At 40.4% G+C, this 19,643-nt stretch overlaps 1 protein-coding gene across 6 annotated transcripts in view; it reads right to left on the bottom strand.

The window, feature by feature from the left end:
- ppp6r3 (protein phosphatase 6, regulatory subunit 3) overlaps nucleotides 1-19,643 on the bottom strand; it is a 152,694-nt gene that overhangs the window by 20,951 nt on the left and 112,100 nt on the right. For 2 of the 6 annotated variants that reach the window (XM_038808206.1, XM_038808210.1), the window contains exons 16-19: nucleotides 19,027-19,106; nucleotides 10,007-10,061; nucleotides 2,646-2,776; nucleotides 2,166-2,290 (exon numbers count right to left, since the gene is read on the bottom strand). In XM_038808206.1, the coding sequence (XP_038664134.1) occupies nucleotides 2,166-2,290; nucleotides 2,646-2,776; nucleotides 10,007-10,061; nucleotides 19,027-19,106 (391 nt within the window). Of the gene's footprint in view, nucleotides 1-2,165; nucleotides 2,291-2,645; nucleotides 2,777-10,006; nucleotides 10,062-19,026; nucleotides 19,125-19,643 lie in introns of all 6 variants that reach the window. The other 4 variants (XM_038808207.1, XM_038808209.1, XM_038808204.1 and 1 more) reach the window with 2 other exon arrangements.

The following is a 19,643-nucleotide window of genomic DNA, read 5'->3' as shown; positions in this document are numbered from 1 at the left end:
TAGGAAACTTTGCTGCAACCAAACAATCCATAACAATCATTGCATTTAATTCTCGCATAAAAGCTGCTTGCTTGGCTCAATAAATGAAAGTTTGGGAGGTGGTTTTATGATCTCGATTGAGACCAGTAATGTTGAGTTTTATTGTAAGAATCCAAAAACCCAGCTATGTACTAAGAGAAGAATGAAGCCACGTGGTTCCTGATTGACAACAAAAATTTCAAATTTCCTTCTATACCCATTTGACTTAAAGTAAGTAAAGTCGCCATAGTGACCATGTGCTGCTTTCCCCTTTGAGGGGGAGAGCTGACTGGTGGTGATTTAACCGGAGGGTCACCACACCTGAGGCGAGGAGCAAAGTGGGGGCCTCCATGGGCAACCTCAGCTGGTATAGGAATTGAACCCACGTTGTTGGCCTCACTCTGCATCACAAACCAACTGTCCAGCCAACTGAGCTAAACTGGCCCCCGGTTTGACTTACACACCCAATGACCCAAGTCAGAAAATGAGAGATTAACCTCTTGGTCGGACTAGTTTCAACCATTTGAATACGGGCGTTCGGCTTGCTTCCGGTAAAATTGCCCCTTCAGATCTCCGCCAACCATCCTATAGTTGGAGAGTCAGTTCAACACAGGCATCGCTTGGGTCTTAAGTGCTGCCCCCTCAGGTCGAACTTTCTTGGTTCTACTATTCTATAACTCTTGTATCAAAATCTTTCTCTCACTCCTCTCTGCTTGGCTATCCCAGACTTCACCTCACGAGTCCTTCAATTATTAAGGTTTTAATATCCTTTTAGCCCAGCACACAGAATTTCAACTGAATTCTGCTTGAAAGAGATGATCCCTGCAATCAGCTAATTCCACACTAAATACAATCAGCTTGCAAACAGAATTATACTCTACCCGCCCCTATAATTAACTTTTCTTTGCCCCCGTGTCTATTGTTCATTTTCCCAGCAACTTCATCACATGGTCAGTTACTGGAAGCCAGTTGCTTTACTAGGTAGGGACTGTCACCCCAACATAAAACAAGTTTCCCCCCAAATCACATAGGCCCATCACAGTAGTTATGGCAAAGTACCTAGTCCTCCTATAAATGATAGATAATGCACTTGAATAGTTCTAACTGTCAATTCATAACTTCCTATTTTGTAACTTATTTTCTCTACTCTCCTTCAAATTTACTCCCACATACCACTGCCTAACAAAAGGAGATAGGTAACTACGTCAGAGGTCTTTATCGATGCTACATTGACACAAATAGTCAATTCATTTAATTCACTCTTCTGGCAGAGGAAAGGGACATCATAATCTGTACTAATTTGCCCAAGTGCCAACTGTTCATCATGCAATTTAGCACATTTATGACGATAGGGACCATCACAGTCAAACCCTTATATATCCAACAAAGGACATAGGATACCAATTAGAGCGAATAATATTAAATCCAATTGCATCACTCCCATCATCATTCTGGTTGAGATCTGATAATGCGGTTCAGATCATGCACCAGACTTGGAATGTTTATAATCAACAGTCTGGCACAACATCCAAGTTATTTTGTGCAGAGTCACTAATGTTGCATTTTAATAGTTCAATGACAACCAAATCTGGTCCAACACCTCCATCCGACTCAACTTCAAGTCTATTTTGTATTCATTGCCTTTTCTACAGCTAGAACCCAACGTAAGTAAGCTTAGGCATAACAGGCTCGGTCCCACAAAACACAAATTCAGAATATTAGACACCAAACATTAGAGATCCAACATGAAGAAAGTGAAAGGTTCTTTCATTGTTGAGATTAACTGAAAGCATTTACCTAGTGCCCCACAGGTTTTAAAGTGTGCATTACTAGTCACCAGGGAACAATTGCTACTGATATTTGGTAAAAAGGTCACACTTCCCTGAACCAACAAAAACTTTTAACAAAGCAAAGAAAGAAAATCAACTTATTCCATGGGGAGGTATTTTTACAGTTTGAACGCACTGGAGGAAGATTTTATATTAGAGCAATTCCATGGCAAAGTGAGAACTTAGTTAAAGAATTACAAGACTGATTTCATAGTTCACAAAAGGTTTCCTCAAATACTTAAGCTTCATGAAGGTCATAACCACACCATTTTAAGATCAGACAAAATTCATCAAGTTGGATGCAATCACTACACTTGCCATCATTTGTATCCACTTCCATTCTATCATCTGGAGTGGCATTGGGTACAAATGAATTATTCCGTTTATCCACATCTTCATCTTCAGAATCTGTGCTTTCTTCACTGTCTGTGCTCCCTGAGCTTCTGCACAAAATTGAAAATAAAAATAGTTTGTCAATTAAAACTTGACTATTAAAATTAATTCAGAATTTTTTTGGAACTAAATTATGGAGGGGGACAGAAGAGAGGGAAGAGGGAGGAAAAGAGAGAAGGGAGGGGGCCCACGAGGGGCTGGAGGGAAGCGCGCGGACGGGGAGGTGCGGAGGGGGGGGGGGGGGGGGGGGAGAATAGGGAGGGGGCGAGCAGGGGTGCCCGGGAGGCATCGAGGGGGCCCGCGAGGTGGGGAGACGGGGCCCGAGAGGTGGTGTACGGAGGGGGGACCGGGGCACAAGGCGCCAATGGTAAGAAAGTGCCTGTGGGCCTATCCCAGTCAACTTACCTGTGTCGGTTTTGTGCACCTTCAGCAAAAGTTATATCTTTTTCATCCCAAATATCATCTTCATCAGAACCGCTGTCATCAAATTGTTGAATCCTCTCTTTACAGCATGCCTCAAATAGAGCAACATTAGCCTGGATTCAAAATATATAATGTCAGAAATTTCCAACAACATAAAATTCATTACATTTTAATCCACGGCTGGGTTGTTAGTCTGTGGAACTCACTTCCCCAAAGAGTGGTGGTGGCAGAGGTAGATTGACTCCCTTGTTAGTCAAGAATCTAAGCTTATTGGGGGTAGGTGGAATGCAGAGTCGAGGCTACAATCAGATCAGCCATGATCTTATTGAATAGCACAGCAGGCTTGAGGGACCAAATGGCCTACACCAGTTCCTAATTTGTATTTTCATATGTTCCGAGTAAAAGGATAATGATCGCAAGTTATATTTATTTCGGATGCCATGTGCGATAGACAATTCGACTAAATAAGTATCTCGAGAAATTATCTACTGAATCATTAACTTTATTTTATTTTTCTCAAACTGTATCACTGGGCATTATAGGCATGTCGAACCATTTCACCACAACTTTATTTGTTGACATGGAGAAAAACTACTTTTGAAGTATCATAGAAGGAACTACAAAATGATCAGAGGGTTTGATAGGGTGGACAGCGAGAGCCTTCTCCCGCGGATGGAGGTGGCTAGCACGAGGGGACATAGCCTTAAATTGAGGGGTAATAGATATAGGACAGAGGTCAGAGGTGGGTTTTTTACGCAAAGAGTGGTGAGGCCGTGGAATGCCCTACCTGCAACAGTAGTGAACTCGCCAACATTGAGGGAATTAAAAAATTTATTGGATAAGCATATGGATGATAAGGGTATAGTGTAGGTTAGATGGCCTTTAGATTTTTTCCATGTCGGTGCAACATCGAGGGCCGAAGGGCCTGTACTGCGCTGTATCGTTCTATGTTCTATGTTCTATGAACTTGTATTTGGCATGTGCGTGTCTTCAGGAGGCAAAAGTACTTCCCCTTTTATAATGTTAGAAATGTAGTGCATGATGACTGTACAAGTATTACGTGCGCCATATTTCAGTGATGTGCTTAATGCTAGAACCTTTAATTGTAATAAAACTTTTATCCTACTTGGCTGGGCTCATAACTCGCAGGAGAATGCCTTCTTAGGTTGTTCGGTGGACCGTAGAGACCACAGCAATTAGATTTCTATTTCTTTATTCCGCATTTGTTAACTTAGTTGACCATTGTATTGATCAGTCTATACTGATATGTTTTCTGAAATTGAAGCACGTTTCTCTTTTGAAAATTGGCAGTTCCTATGAGGGTGCTAATATTTGCAGCTGTCTACCACACAAAAGTGTGAAGACTACTGCACTACAAGTGAAATAATTGCTTTCTGATGATGATTTCTCTGTATGTTCTAACATGTCCTCTCCCCTCAGCAAAATAGTCTATAATAATATAACAATCTTTATTGTCACAAGTAGGCTTACATTAACACTGCAATGAAGTTACTGTGAAAAGCCCCTCGTCGCCACATTCCGGCGTCCGTTCGGGCACACAGAGGGAGAATTCAGAATGTCCAAATTACCTAACAGCACGTCTTTCGAGACCTGTGGGAGGAAACCGGAGCACCCGGAGGAAACCCATGCAGACACGGGAAGAACGTGCACACTCCGCACAAACAGTGACCCAAGCCGTGAATCGAACCTAGGACCCTGGTGCTGTGAAGCAACAGTGCTATAAATGCCAACATTCTGTTTACCACCCTAATTACTTACAACACCTGCATGCTAACTTTTTGTAATTCATGTACAAGGACACCCAGATCCGTTTGTAATGCAGCTCCCTCCATTTAAATAATATTCTGGTTTTCTATTCTTCAACAATCTAACTGTGCAGAAGGTATTTTAAATATATAAATGACTGAGAAATCCTGTGTCACTTCAAAAACCTAATGGTTTCTTCTTAAATAAGACAACATTCAAAACAAGTCCAGATGAATTCAAATTACAGCTCGTCCCCATTTTATTTAAATTTAAAAAGACTTTAAAATACAAATTGTCAACATTGTCAACTTACCTTCCCTATCTGTTCTGAACACTTTCAATCCTGAAGTATTTCTTACCCAATCCTGCCTTTTGAGCCACATCTCCATTACCGCCACGTGTCACAGTTCCATATGGCTATCTGCGCCTGCTTACAAACCTCATTATTTTTTAAAATTTAGAGTACCAATTTTTTTTTTCCAATTAAGGGGCAAGTTAGCGTGGCCAACCCACCTAACCTGCACATGTTTGGGTTGATGATGATTTCTGAGCACCCGGAGGAAATCCACGCAGACACGTGGAGAACGTGTACAGATAGTGATCCAAGCCGGGAATCGAACCTGGGACCCTGGAGCTCTGAACAACAGTGCTACCCATTGTGCTGTCCATACTGTCTAATTAAGTCAGCAGAATTTTATGCATTTTTCCCCCCTTAACTTTTCCATTATCAAGAACTCCGTTTGAGATTTTACTCCTGAGAAAGGCAGGTTTTTTACATTTTTAAAATTTTATTAGAATAAATTTAGAATACCCAACTCCTTTTTTCCAATTAAGGGGCAATTTAGCGTGACCAATCCACCTACCCTACAAATCTTTGTGTTGTGGGGGTGAAACCCAGGCAAACAAGGGGAGAATGTGCAAACTCCACACGGACAGTGACCCAGAATCGAACCTGGGACCTTGGCGTCGTGAGGCAACAGGGCTAACCCACTGCGCCACCGTGCTGCCCTATGAAACTATGAAGTTTTGTAGCTAGATCCTTTCAGCATCCATCCTGTGAAGTCCCTCCAGGATCATATATGTTTCAACAAGATCATCTCTCATTCTTCCAAACTCCAATACATATAGGCCCAATCTGTCCAAACTCTCCCCCGCACTCCAACTCTCAAACACATTTATAGAATCACTACACTGCAGGAGAACACATTCATAGAATCACTACAGTTCAGGAGGCAATTCGGCCCATCAAGTCTGCACCGACTCCCTGAAAGAGCAATCCATCCAAGCCCACTTCCCCGCCCTATCCCAATAATCCCTTAACCTAAACTGCACATCCTTGGACAAGACACACAGGGGCTGTTTAGCACAGGGCTAAATCGCTGGCTTTGAAGGCATACCAAGCAGGCCAGCAGCATGGTTCGATTCCCGTAACAGCCTTTCAAGCCTACTCGTGACAATAAACCATTTTCATTTCATTTTCATTTCACTAAGGGGCAATTTAAGCATGGTCAATCCACCTAACCCGCACATCTTCTAACGATCATAAAATCCCTACAGTGCAGGAGACCGTCCAGCCCATTGAATCTGTACTGACCCTCTGAAAGACCACCCGACCAAGCCCACTTCCCCACTCTACCCCTGTAACTCCACCTAATCTATACAGCTTTGGACAGTAAGGGACAATTTATCATGGCCAAACCACCTAACACCTGCACATCTTTGGACTGTGGGAAGAAACTGGAGCACGAGGAAACCCACTCAGACACAGGGAGAAACTGCAAACTCCACACACAGTGACTCGAGGCTGGAATTGAACCTGGGTTCCTTGTGTTGTCTACCTGTGCTAACCACTGTGTTACCATATCATTTTTACTTTTTGGGCAAAATGGAAGTGGTGAGGAGAAAGATTACTAATTTCTGTATGTCTTTTTTTTGTCCCTTGAATGTTCCCAAATTGCTCCCAGATATCCACTCATCTGTTACCCAGTGATTGAATTAGGGATAACATTCAGGGTGGCTTCACTCATGGGAGGCACTTCATTTTCACTAATGATTTAATTGCATCACGCAACCAAGATCCTGTGTCCTCCCAGATTGCAACATTGAATCACAAGTCTAAAATGCACTACTAACAAACTAAATATGCTTAGTCAATTTAAAAACATAACAGTGATCAATTATGGAGGGGAACAAGAAGCAATCAGGAATCAAAACACCCCACTGGAGGAAAGCTAATCATCGCAAATTGAGGGGGGATCTGACATGGATAAATTGGAGCCAAAGACTGGACTCAAATGCAATGGCACAATTGGCAGCCTTGAAAGAGGAGGTGGCTCAGTTACAGTCTAAAACATTCTTACAAGGGGGTAAAAGGGAGGGCAACCAAAAAACAAACAAGAACGAAGGAGTAGAATGAAGCAGAAAAAGGTGGTGAATGACAGATGCCAGCTTGACAAAAAGGAGAATCAGGCTAAATATAGAAGTACAGAGAACAAGTGAAAAAGAAATTAAGCGGGGCAAAGATACAGCACAAAAATATATCAGTTAACATAAAAGAAACCAGAGTTGTTCTCTGGGCATATTAACAGTAAAAAGGTTGTCAGAGGAGCAGTGGGGCCATTTGGGACCAAAATGAAGTTCCATTAGTGGGAACAGAAGGCATGGCTGAAGTGCTAAATGAGTACTTGGCATTTATGTTCAACAAAGAAGAGGACTTTGATGAAGCTATGGTGAACAAAGAGATTGCCAGGATACTAAATGAGATAAAAAGAAATAAAAAGTACTGAGAACAGACTGGAAAAGCTAGAGAGAGGGCCCCGATTAAAATCATGAAGGGTGTAGGTGGAATAAGTAATGAGAAACTGTTTCAAAAGGCTTAAGGGTCAGCAGTAACTTCCACAATGAAATGGATAAATACTTTGAGAAAACATTGCATGGATATGAGGAAGAGCAAGGTAGCAGGAATAGTGAAATGCTCTTTGAAATAGCCAGCCCAGATCCAATAATCTGAATGGCATCTTTCTATTCTGCACTGTTCTGTGAACAATGTCAGGCTGCCTACTAGTGTACAAAGTTACACTGGAGAAAGCTGCAGCTGAAAGTGATGGTTCATCTGGAGATTGAAGCCAAAACCAAATCCATGGCACTACAGATGGTTCAGCTGTACAAGCGGGCACAAAGAAAACTGGAAGATAGTGATAGAAGATGTGATAGTTAGGCGAATAGACAGACATTTCTGTGGAATGCAGACATGAACCCAAGATGGTCTGTTGCCTCCCTGATGCAGGGCATTCTGACATGTACGTGTGTGTGTAGGGGAGGGAGGGGTGCGATTTGAGGGTCAATAATTAGCCAATGTGGTCCACATTACTACCAACTACTTAGCCAGTGAGAGATGTTGTCCTAAAGTCAGAATTAGGGAATTAGCAAGCAGAATCAAAATATTAGATGGGAAATTAGCAAGCAGGACATTGTAAATTTAGTACAGGAAAAAGGATCAGTGCCTTTGAATCCTGTTTTTAAAATAGTGCAGAAGACAATTCCTAGATGACTGATCAAAGCCCATTGCTCCTACTTTTACAAACGATGGAGGATGTCATTGTTTAGGAAGGTGAACTGGACAATCTGAATTCTTCCTCAGTGTACCTGAACAGGCGCTGGAGTGTGGTAACTGCGGGATTTTCACAGTAACTTAATTGCAGTGTCAATGTAAGCCTACTTGTGACAGTAATAAAGTTTATTATTAGAAGTAGTGTTTGCCGGATTAAACAGTTCCATGCACAAGCTAGGACCCATTTCCTCACAGGACAATTTGCTAATGCTATTGGGGAGTGTTTAAAACTAACTTGGTAGGGTTGTGGGAACAAAGAGATAATATTAGAGAAGAATACAAAAGTGGATAGAATACTGGAAGAGACATATAGCACTAGAGTAGGAAATAGTTGAGGATTAAGGTGGCTTCAGAGCAAGGACAAAAGTGATAAAGTCTTAATTATGGTTACTGTGCATGTTTATAACTGGCAGAGCGTTGTAATGAAGATTGATGATTTACAGGCACAGATTGCCTTGTGGAAATATTATGTTGTGTCTATAACAGAGGCATGGCTCAAAGATGGTGGAAAAGGTGGTTATTAAATATTCCTGGCGACAAGGTGTGCAGGAAAGATAGGTATAGAAGAAAAAGGGAGAGGGATGCCAATACTGATTAAGGAGAGCATTGCAGTACTGTAGAGAGAGGATGCCCCAGAGTGATCATAGACAGAATCTATCTGGCTAGAGCTAAAGAATAAAAAAGGTGCAATTACATTGGTCAATGTAGTCTATAGGTCGCCAACTGGTGGTAAAGATGTAGAGGAATACATTTGCAGGGAAATTACAGAGTGCAAGAATTATAGAGTAATTATAATAATAATTATTATAAGAATAATCTTTATTAGTGTCACAAGTAGGCTTTAATTAACACTGCAACTAAGTTACTTTGAAAATCCCCTAGTCGTCACACTCTGGCGCCTGTTCGGCTATACTGAGGGAGAATTCAGAATGTCCAATTCACCCAACAAGCATGTTTTTCAGGACTCATGGGAGGGAACCGGAGTGCCCAGAGGAAGCCCACGCAGACGCGGGGAGAACCTGCAGACTCCGCACAGTGACCCAAGCCAGGAATCGAACCCGGGTCCCTGGAGCTGTGAAACAACACTGCTAATCACTGTGGTACCGTGCCGCCCACATCCACGTTCTGAATGTAGACCGGTTTAATAGCAGAGCAAAGGGAATAAAGGGGCAAGTATTCCCAGCATGTGTTCAAGAGAATTTTGCACAGAGGCATGTTTCCTATCCAATGGGAAAGGAAGCATAGTTAGAGCTGATTCTTGGGAGTGAGATGGACCAAGGTGTTAGTAGGGGAATATATAATGGACAGAGAACATTGTATCATAAGGTTTTGGTTGACTATAACATGGGATAGTCAACTTCAGTGGGGCAAGAATGGACCTGGAACCAGGTAAATTTGAATCAAATATTGGCAGAATCATCGAGAACATGAGGGCACAGATTTAAGGTAATTGACTAAATAGCAATGGCAACATGAGGAAAACTATTTCATGCATGAATATTTGGGATGTGGATTGTACTGGCTGAGTGTAATTAAGGCGGGTTTCAACCAAGGCATTTAAGAGGGAATTGGATCATTATCTGAAAAGATGTGCAGGGCTACAGGGAGACGCAGAGAAGAGGCACTTGTCTCTTTCTGTGCTGTAACAATTTTGCGATTCTGCAATACAGCCACAGTTGAAATATTTCAGCACAATTCTGGATTTCATTTGATGCAGCTGTACCATCCCAGTCCCACAAAGATAATGCTAATTACAGCATTCCTACAGCCCAAGCTTGATGAAATAATTTGCTGCAGAAAATTAGACAAATAATTTTTGACCTTTCTGGTGTATACGGCTCAGCTACTCACTGGATATCAGGAGATGTTAAGAAATTTGTGTTGAGTTCTGTAATCTCTTCTCGTCTAACTGGTTTTCAGATAGTTGCCCACAATACCCTCCCAAATATAATTTAAAAATACTTACACTCTCATTTGTATTCAATGAGAAGTTGATATCAGCAATTCTTTCGAAGGGAACACTGCAAATGATTCAAAATGTTTTCTAGGGTTACAATACTGCAAGTTATAAAATTACTTTAAGCAATGTGAACTAAGTGGTTTTATAAAGATTTGGTTATCACATTAGATTATCTGTTTCAGCAGAACTCACTTTTAAAATACTGTCACCAAGTTAATAAGAGAAGAAAATCCTTAATTGATCCATGTTAGTTTATGCAAATGATACAAAGTCATTCTTTACTATGGCTCACATTTTGCATTAAGCAAATGAGAAAAACTAAGTAACCCATTTCTGGTATACACTTCAGGCTTCAACATTAAATAAAGAGGCTTAAACAAGTGTTATTTAATAACAGATATTTGAGCTGATGATAGAAAAGGAAATACTATATCTAAATAAGTTACCTACCTTCTGTATGATCAGCCTCATTAAATGTAGTTTGTCTCTCACATATAACAGAATAGGCCTACTGCCCACAAGTTAGGGCATGGACAACATTCTTCAAGGATTTTATGCACCACAGATGCCTTCTTTTTTGTTATCAAAGCATAAAAGGTTGACCAAAAGAGGCAACTTAAAGTGGAATTTACTCTTATGGAACAGCTCTGTTTATATAGAGCCTCTAATTTGGTTAAACATACCAAGAGACTTCACCGCCAAGGTCAGATCCAAGCATGAATAGGATGGAGACAGGGAGTAAGTCAAAGTAGCCATCAAGTTAAGATATCAAACAAAAGATATCAAATTAACTCCCCAGTCAGAAATGGTGATGAAGGAGGGCAAAAAGAATTTGAATGCAGCTTATCCTTTATATAAAGAACAAGGCAGACAACCGAAGGAAATCTAAAATGATCATTTATTTTCCACATACCGCAGCATTGTATCAATGAAGCAAAATGTGTACTTCAAGTCTTTTGAAAATTAGGCCAATTATAAGGGTTGACCAAAACATTTTTCTTTGGTAGGCATGTCCAGAAAAGTGTTCAAAATGGTATTAGAATTATTCCACACAAATAAATGCTGGTTTGCAGTGATGAGATTCGGAGGTGTAAGATGCAACAAGAATGAAACAACTTCTCGCTGACTTTTGTTACCAATTTGGCAGTATGCAAGATATTCTATAGCTCATTTGGCTCAATGTGTTACTGAATCATGGGTGTTTATCACTAATTGAAACAATCTAGGTTTATACACGTTTCAATTCTAGCAAGAAAATTAGCTTTTAAATAATTTAAATTAATTTTTTACTCAAAAGGATGGTTTAATCCAAGTGTGACATGAAATATGGCGGTTTTAACACCAGCATTTGAAGCTCAGAAAAAAACTAAGCATACTTAGTAGTGTATGAAATGAAGTGCAGGTGGAAGGTTGTCATTGCTGGATGAATCCCATGAAGCTCATGCTATGATTGCAAACAAATGAAAGTAAAGCAAGGATGTCACCAAGTAATTTTATAGGTGTTGCCTCGAAACGATTTAAAACACCATTTATTCACATGCCTTGAGTGAACATTCTTAGTAAGAAAGCTATCCACCACTGAAGATCAAAGAGCTACAGTTAAAAGTCAGTTCCTCTCAAAAAGATTACCATCCGTGGAAAGTCCAGAAAGAAACTGGGATGTCATTCCAAAGCAGTGGATATAGCTGTCAAGCGATCTAGCTCTAAAAGAGCAGAGACTTTAAGTCTTCATGACATAGTTATTTCCAGATAAGTCAAAGAAACTAAGGAATTACAATTTTCCTTAGGAATGCAAGATTAACAGCATTTTACCTGTTCTAGATTATTTAGACCTGGACTTAGAATGACCTTTTTGGTACTAAAATAAATGCCTGGTCTCAAGAAGCAAACTGCTACTATGGAGATGTCATTTCATGGAAGGCTTTGGCTGATAGCTAAATCAGGAATGTAATTAATGACTCAAGTAACAGAAACTCTGAAAGGGGCCCATTTATACCTTGGGTAAGCTTGTATATAATCGGATCAGCCTACAGAACAGGATGTTGTGTGCGCAGTGCATCACCACATCAATGAAATATGGAAAACATATTTAGATATAGCTCTGCATTCATAAAATGCGATGCAATATGAAATTAAAGTATTGTCAATAAACGCATTGGCTGACACACAGGAAGTACAATATACCTTTTTGCTTTCTGTAATACGGTCAAAATGCAAACTATGTACTTTACTTCTTTCATTGTGACCCATAATATTTGCTTCGGAGATTTTATTAGCATGGCATTTCTCACAGTAAATCAGAAGAACTGTCTAAAGCCTCAAGAGCAACTGCCCATTCTGTTCTTTTTCAAAATAAAATTGAAGTAGCCAACTATTCTTCTTTTCCAATTAAGGGGCAATTTAGCATGGCCAATCCACCTAACCAGCGCATCTTTGGGTTGTGGGGGCGAAACCCACGCAGACATGGAGAGAATGTGCAAACTCCACACGGACAGTGACCCAGGGCCGTAGTTAGAACCTGGGTCCTCAGCGCCGCAGTCCCAGTGCTAACTACTGCACCACATGCTGCCCTTGTCCATTCTGTTCTGAGCATAGCCAGAGATGCTCTTCCATCCTTACAACAGGGTTAGTCTCCTTCGCCCCACGCACTCCACAAGCTTTCTCTCTCTCTCTCTCTAGCACCTGTAGTTCCACCGATCTGTCTTTTCTCTCGTGTCTTGGCTGATTGATTAGCATCTTATTTGTTGGTAATATTATACAAGCTTACATGAAACCCCTGGGAATTGTAACCTAAAAAATTGAAACGGACAAGTACATTTTTTTGGTTTATTTTGAGACATTGGAAACTGGATAGTCAGCTGGTGATCATATAACAGCAGACCATGAATGCTAACAAACTCACTTGGTTGTCCTGGCAGCTTGTGAAAGAGTTGGAGGTAAATTTATATATTTATCATTATGGGAATAAAGTGAAATGGGACAGAAACCGTCATAGTGACTGTATCGTGGATATTTTTTCCCTTTGGAATGAGATTGTATAAATCTTTTCCAGTGGGGGGGAAAAAAGTTAAACTCTGGAAATAGTTGGGCACATAATATTACTGAATGATGAAAGTAGGAATAGTCAATTAGAAAAAGAGGGATAAGCACTTAACCAATGAGCAAAAGATTGATGACAAGATGAGTGCAATAAAGATGAGAGGTTTGACTTGAGAAACCAAATAAATATTTTGATATACATTATTGGAGTTGGCAGTGACTCGTGGGTTTAATAGATCTGTCAACACTTAGTGCTGCTACATCCATAAAAAAGAAAACAATGCACAATGCCTTTCGATTTCAAATGGCATGTGTACAATTCTTCACCAGTATTCTAGCTTCCTTTTTGATAGCACATGTATTTTGCCTCATCATTAACCTTATCCTGAAAGTAATTTACATATTTTTTCTATCAACTCATTTTTATGCTAATTAGTATCGTTAACAATAGGAATTTAATTCATAGCCCATCTTCAAAGTATTAAAGAAAATTTGATTTATGAAATGAATGTTTTTGTTGCTGCAAGAGTAAGATCGGTGCTTTCCAATCAAGTTTTAAGGCAAGGTGTTTTGATGGGACTGAGCGATTCAGAACAGGACATCCTTAAGGCCACATTTGACATCCCAAACCAGCTTGGGCTGGTTTAGCACACGGCTAAATCGCTGGCTTTGAAAGCAGACCAAGGCAGGCCAGCAGCACGGTTCAATTCCCGTACCAGCCTTCCCGAACAGGCGCCGGAATGTGGCGACTAGGGGCTTTTCACAGTAACTTCATTTGAAGCCTACTTGTGACAATTAGTGATTTTCATTTCATTCAAACCATGCCAATTCGGGTCCCTGAAAAACAGGCAAATCTATCCTTTTTGTGCTTAAATTCTGATTTGCTGGTTAACTTCAATTGAATTTTGAGGTGAGGTGCTTGGAATAGGTTACTTTAGTACTGTTGTCTCACTGGATTAAATCAAATCAGAACACAATGTTTGCATCAATTTGAATAATCTTAACTCAAATTGAAATTGGGCAAAAATAGCTTGTGTGCTAGTTTATTTAAACTGAATTCAAATTGAACAAAAATTAAGATGCTGCATATTCGAATTAATGTGGATATTTATCAAAACTTTCAGAGGGCTCCTTCAGATTGCATTGTTATTGAAACATTGGGCATGGATTTAAACTACCAAAGGACAATCCCCCAGCTTTTTGGGTGTAGATTTGATACAGTAACTTCTGAAAAAAAAATTTAAATCTCTGAATCCAGGTTTAAAAAGTCATATTTTATATTATTTACTCAATTAAGATAGTTCATATATGAATTTGCAAATATTTTAGTTTGTAAGAATTTAAATTTATGTGGCAGTGCTCCATTTACTGAGGAGATAGAATAAAAAAACCGTAGAACAAGTCCACGTAAAGTGCAATATGGAATTTACCTCAATTGAGCTAATTGTTAGACCCGGGCTGCGCTAAACCTCTGCATGGGCAGAAGATGCAAGATGTACCCTTCCAATCACAGGAAGCACTGTACAACTGTGGGAAGAGAAAATTATACTTTAAAGGCCCGAACCATAACAAGAATCAACAGTACATTGTTGAAATAGTTCACCAATTTATATATTATCCATCAGAGGAAACATCTTTTCACAAGGGCTTAGATTCCCATAATCATTGAACATGTTTACGTCCAATGAAAGTATAACATCCTGCTCCAATATTCAATTTCCTCGATGGTATAATGATCTTCCCTTTACAGGGAAGACATACCCTATACTTGGACTGAGAAATCTGCAACAGAAGTAAAAAGGGCTCTAAAGTCTGCCCACTGCTCAACAAAGTCTATTTGGGGTCTTCTGAACAGAAGCTGCGACAGACCACAGGGCAGAGGGACGTTGAATACAGAAAAGATCCAGGAGGTAAGTAACTTCAATATATATGAGGAAGATCCCAAAATTGAACTTCAGAAAAAGTAAAAGGAAAAATCCAAAAAGAATGCCATATGAACATGACATTCTTTGAGAAACTGATACATCTCGCAAGGGTGCCAAATGCAGGAAATTGTAATCCTTGCTTTCCATTTGCTTAGTATTTCATTTAAAATTCAGCAAGGTTCGAGACTTCCAAGTTGGCTGAATAAAGCAATAAATTAGTCTATATAGCAAAGAGCGCCAACATCAAAGGCGTAAGCTAGACACTGACCAAGACAACTCCATGAACACTCCAAGGGCAAGTCCAAACCCAATGGTTTCTCTAAATTGGGTTAACTACAAGTTTAACAAGATAATTGCTTACATAAACAAAGATTTCAGTAAGGAAGTACGAGCAAAATCTTCATCAATGAATCATCCAGTCAATTCTAGTTCCAGGTCATCTGAGAGTTATTACTTAAATTGACACTTTAACGGAGGACCACAGTAAAATTGGTTTGTTGCAACTGATGCTCGAGATTCTATGCAGCCAGGGTTTCAGAGGTCCCATATCAAGCAGATGTTGTAAGATTGTGGCCTGCTTGCTTTAATGTAACTTGAAACTATCAAAAGCATTAGAATTTCTTCTTTTTACTAGTGAAAGTGCTCCTTTTGGGGGAATTTCCATCGACACTGTCTGGCGTCATGGTTTATGGCCCATAATTTCAAGCATTCCACTCTATGCCTTCATAGTTACGTGGAAGATCAGAAAGGATATAATCGCAGAGAATTTTCTGTGCCAACAAATTCCTGTGTTACTAAACCTCTTAATTGTATCTCTTTAATTGTACATTTTAATTGAAAAAAAATCTGATTTGTATTCAAGGTAGATACCTACACTAGATGTACTGATCAAATTCAATAATTTTTGAATGTAAATGTTTTGAAGGTAAATTCCCCCAATTTCCCAAAATGATAGATATGATCATGCAGCTCATCACATACTGAGCTCTCCCATCTTAAAAATATTTCAGAGGGGGAAGTATTTTATTACAAGGAAGAAATTTATCTCCCCTAGAAGTTTTTGCATACCTGTTGTTACAGGTTCAAGAGTAGCAGCAGGAGAAATCTGGAAAAGGTTAGCCTTCCTGGGCATGATGTGGAGATGCCAGCGTTGGACTGGGGTGAGAACAGCAAGAAATCTTACAACACCAGGTTAAAGGGTTAAAGTCCAACAGGTTTGTTTCAAATCACTAGCTTTTGGAGCACTGCTCCTTCCTCAGGTGAATGAAGAGGTAGGTTCCGGAAACATATACATAGACAAAGTCAAAGATGCAAGACGATACTTTGAATGCGAGCCTTTGCTGCAAACAATGGTTTGTTTGAGGTTGCCCAGAACGGGATTATGGCGTTCGACTCATCGATCGACAGTTCCTACACGCCACAGCAAAAAAACGCACCGACCTCCTCAGAAGACAAACACGGGACACAACCGACAGAGTACCCTTCGACGTCCAGTACTTCCCCAGAGCGGAGAAACTGTGACATCTTCTTCGCAGCCTTCAACACGTTATCGGTGAAGATGAACATCTTGCCACGGTCATCCCCACACCCCCACTACTTGCCTTCAAACAACCGCGTAACTTCAAACAAACCATTGTTTGCAGCAAACTACCCTGCAGCAAACTACCAGCCTTCAGAACAGTGACCACGACACCACACAACCCTGCCATGGCAATCTCTGCAAGACATGCCAGATCATTGACATGGGCACCACCATTACACACGAGACCACCACCCACCAGGTACTCGATACATACTCGTGCGACTCGGCCAACGTTGTCTACCTCACACGCTGCAGGAAAGGATGTCCCGAAGTGTGGCGCATTGGCGAGACCATGCAGAAGCTGCGACAACAGATGAACGGACATCGCGCGACAATCACCAGGCAGGAATCTTCCTTTCCAGTCGGGGAACACTTCAGCAGTCAAGGGCATTCAGCCTCTGATCTTCGGGTAAGCGTTCTCCAAGGCAGCCTTCAGGACGCGCAGAATCGCCGAGCAGAAACTTATAGCCAAGTGAGTACGGCCTCAACCAGGACCTTGGATTCATGTCACCTTACATTCACCCCCCACCATCTGGCCTGGGATTGCGAAATCCTACCAACTGTCCTGGCTAGAGACGATTCACACCTCTTTAACCTGGGATTACCCCGCTCTCTGGATCTGTAAAGACTTAATTACATGCAAAGGCTCGCATACAAAGTATCATCTTGCATCTTTGACTTTGTCTATTTGTCTGGAACCTGCCTCTTCATTCACCTGAGGAAGGAGCAGTGCTCCGAAAGCTAGTGAATTCGAAACAAACCTGTTGTACTTTAACCTGGTGTTGGAAGACTTCTTACTGGGCATGGACAGTTTATAGTGCAGGAAAATAAATCAATTAAGGTTAAAGTAGCACCACATGCTCAGCAATATCACAATTTATCATTGAATGGGAAAGTGATAAAGGTTTAACACCTGGACTCACTAACATACCAAACAGGAAGGCTCCAAACACAAGCTGCAATGTCTCTGCATAGGGCAAGAGAAAGAAAGCAAAACATACAGCTACATTTAGCACTAGTGATGGAGCGTCAGTAAATTCACATCTAATGTAAAAGTTATACCATAAATTATAACGTCTAAATTGGGATGAAGTTGTGCATTATGCAGGAAATCTGTCACAGTTGCACATCAGTATAAAAATGAGACAAGATCTCGTGTTGACTAAAGAATCATGATTTGACTCGTTTAAATTTCCGTCTAATTTTTCACTCATGTTCATTCATTGGGACGACTACAACAGGTAGAAGGAACTCTTCAATATTTCTTTTTAAATGGGCATGGACTCTAAACATCAGTGGTCAGGTCAGCTGTAGGGGGATGTAAATTGAACATTTCCTGTCTTCAACACGCACTTACCATGCATCTGATAAAAAGCAAGAGCTGTTGTGAGAGTTAAGAAGTTGAAAAAAACAGTAGCAGTGAAATACATGTTCATGCCTGGAATGACCCCTATATCAGTAGTTATCATTGGATTTGTTGATAGGATATGGCCTCAGTAGAATGGGACATAACATGTTGAAATACGGTGCCAGAAGCTTACAGATTCATTTTTCACTGAACTCAAAAGCTAAAAATAAGCCTCAATTATACCTCCTCTGTGGAAATGCACAAGTTCCTTTAACCAACTCACAAAGGCTCTGCTGGCTGTTTTAATCTTTGTGTGCAAAAGTGGTTTCAACTTCAGTTCAGCTACAGTCCTAGCCTCTTAAGGTTGAGGCCTGGAGATCTTCAAAAGGTCATTCCACCTAGCTAAATCTACCAATAAAGCAGCACCCCCCCCCCCCCCCCCCCCCCAAAGGAAAGAACCTTTAACAATCCCCCAGCCAGTGGTGCAAACAGAGTAGATACTAGAGGTTCTTAGTTTTCAAGCTCATGTGAACATTTTGGGGGGGGAGAGAGAAGAGAGGGGGGTGGAGAGAACGGTCTTGAATATTTTGCCTATGGCGGGGGAGGAAGAAGAGAATATCACAATTCTGTGAGGAGGGGAATATTTGCACATTGAGGTGCTCCCATTTTCTGTGCAAGGGAGCTCATATTTCTGTATAATCAATATAGTCTAGTCACTGGTTTGAACACATGCATTCCAGCTCGGGAAGGTTAAAAACCCTAGCGCTATATTCCAGTTACCATAGCAAACCAAATGTACAACCAGAGATTAATGATTTAAAGTTTCAAGCATAAGATTAAAATATATCAGCTGTACATTGCATGCTAGACAGAATCAAGTTCCACTCCCAAAGAAGGAAAAAGAGCCCAAAGTAGTTAAAAATTTGTGGGACTGTAAAAAAAAAAGATTTACTATAGTCAATGGAAGATTGCCGACCAAGCAGTAAAATAGGAAAGGAAAACAGAAGGATTGCACCAACTTCACCTCAATTAGTTAGATACTTTGATTCAAGAAATTGCATGCTACTGGAAAGATCTACAGCTAGCTACCCAAATCAAGAATTTAAACCAGTTTCAAATAAGTCATACTTACTTCTCTATGCCCTCCTGATCAGCAAACTCCTCATCGTTGAAGCCGAACTGGTCAATAAAATTGGACGTCATTTGTTGCATCTGATAATCAGAAAAGGCCTGGCAAACCCAGGACCAATGACAGGGATATAATCTTGATACTCAATCATATAAAGAAATTGACTTAAGGGGGACCCAAACCTTCTAGTAGAAGCAGCAGCTACCAGATTTTGAAAAGCTAAATTTTAACAAATCTCCATAGCTGTAAATTTGAGAATGACAAAGAATCATGTTTGTTATTTTTAATGCCTCCTGAATGCAGTGCCTTGTTTCAAGTTGCAATCCTTCTTATCTGAACTTGAACTCCAGTATTAACAAAAAATCCAAACCATGGGTGAACATTCACCCGAGTTCAGACATGTTCTCATCCTATGTCCACGTTTTCAATTTCCTCTGGTAAGCAATAGATAGTAATCAGGAAAGTGATCTTTTGCTGATTCTGACCCGCCCCTTCTTTTATTTCTTAGTTACATGGGCCAATTGACTTTCTAGGTGAAGTATCTTCTGCCACTGTAAAAGAGAGACTTGCATATGTGTAACATCTCTCAGAAATCATTAAACAAACAGCAATTAGATTAA

The sequence above is a fragment of the Scyliorhinus canicula genome, chromosome 9 (assembly GCF_902713615.1).
Source record: "Scyliorhinus canicula chromosome 9, sScyCan1.1, whole genome shotgun sequence".
NCBI classification, from domain to species: domain Eukaryota; kingdom Metazoa; phylum Chordata; class Chondrichthyes; order Carcharhiniformes; family Scyliorhinidae; genus Scyliorhinus; species Scyliorhinus canicula.
Note: the sequence above shows the minus strand (reverse complement) of the source record. Positions and strands in the feature narration are given on the sequence as shown.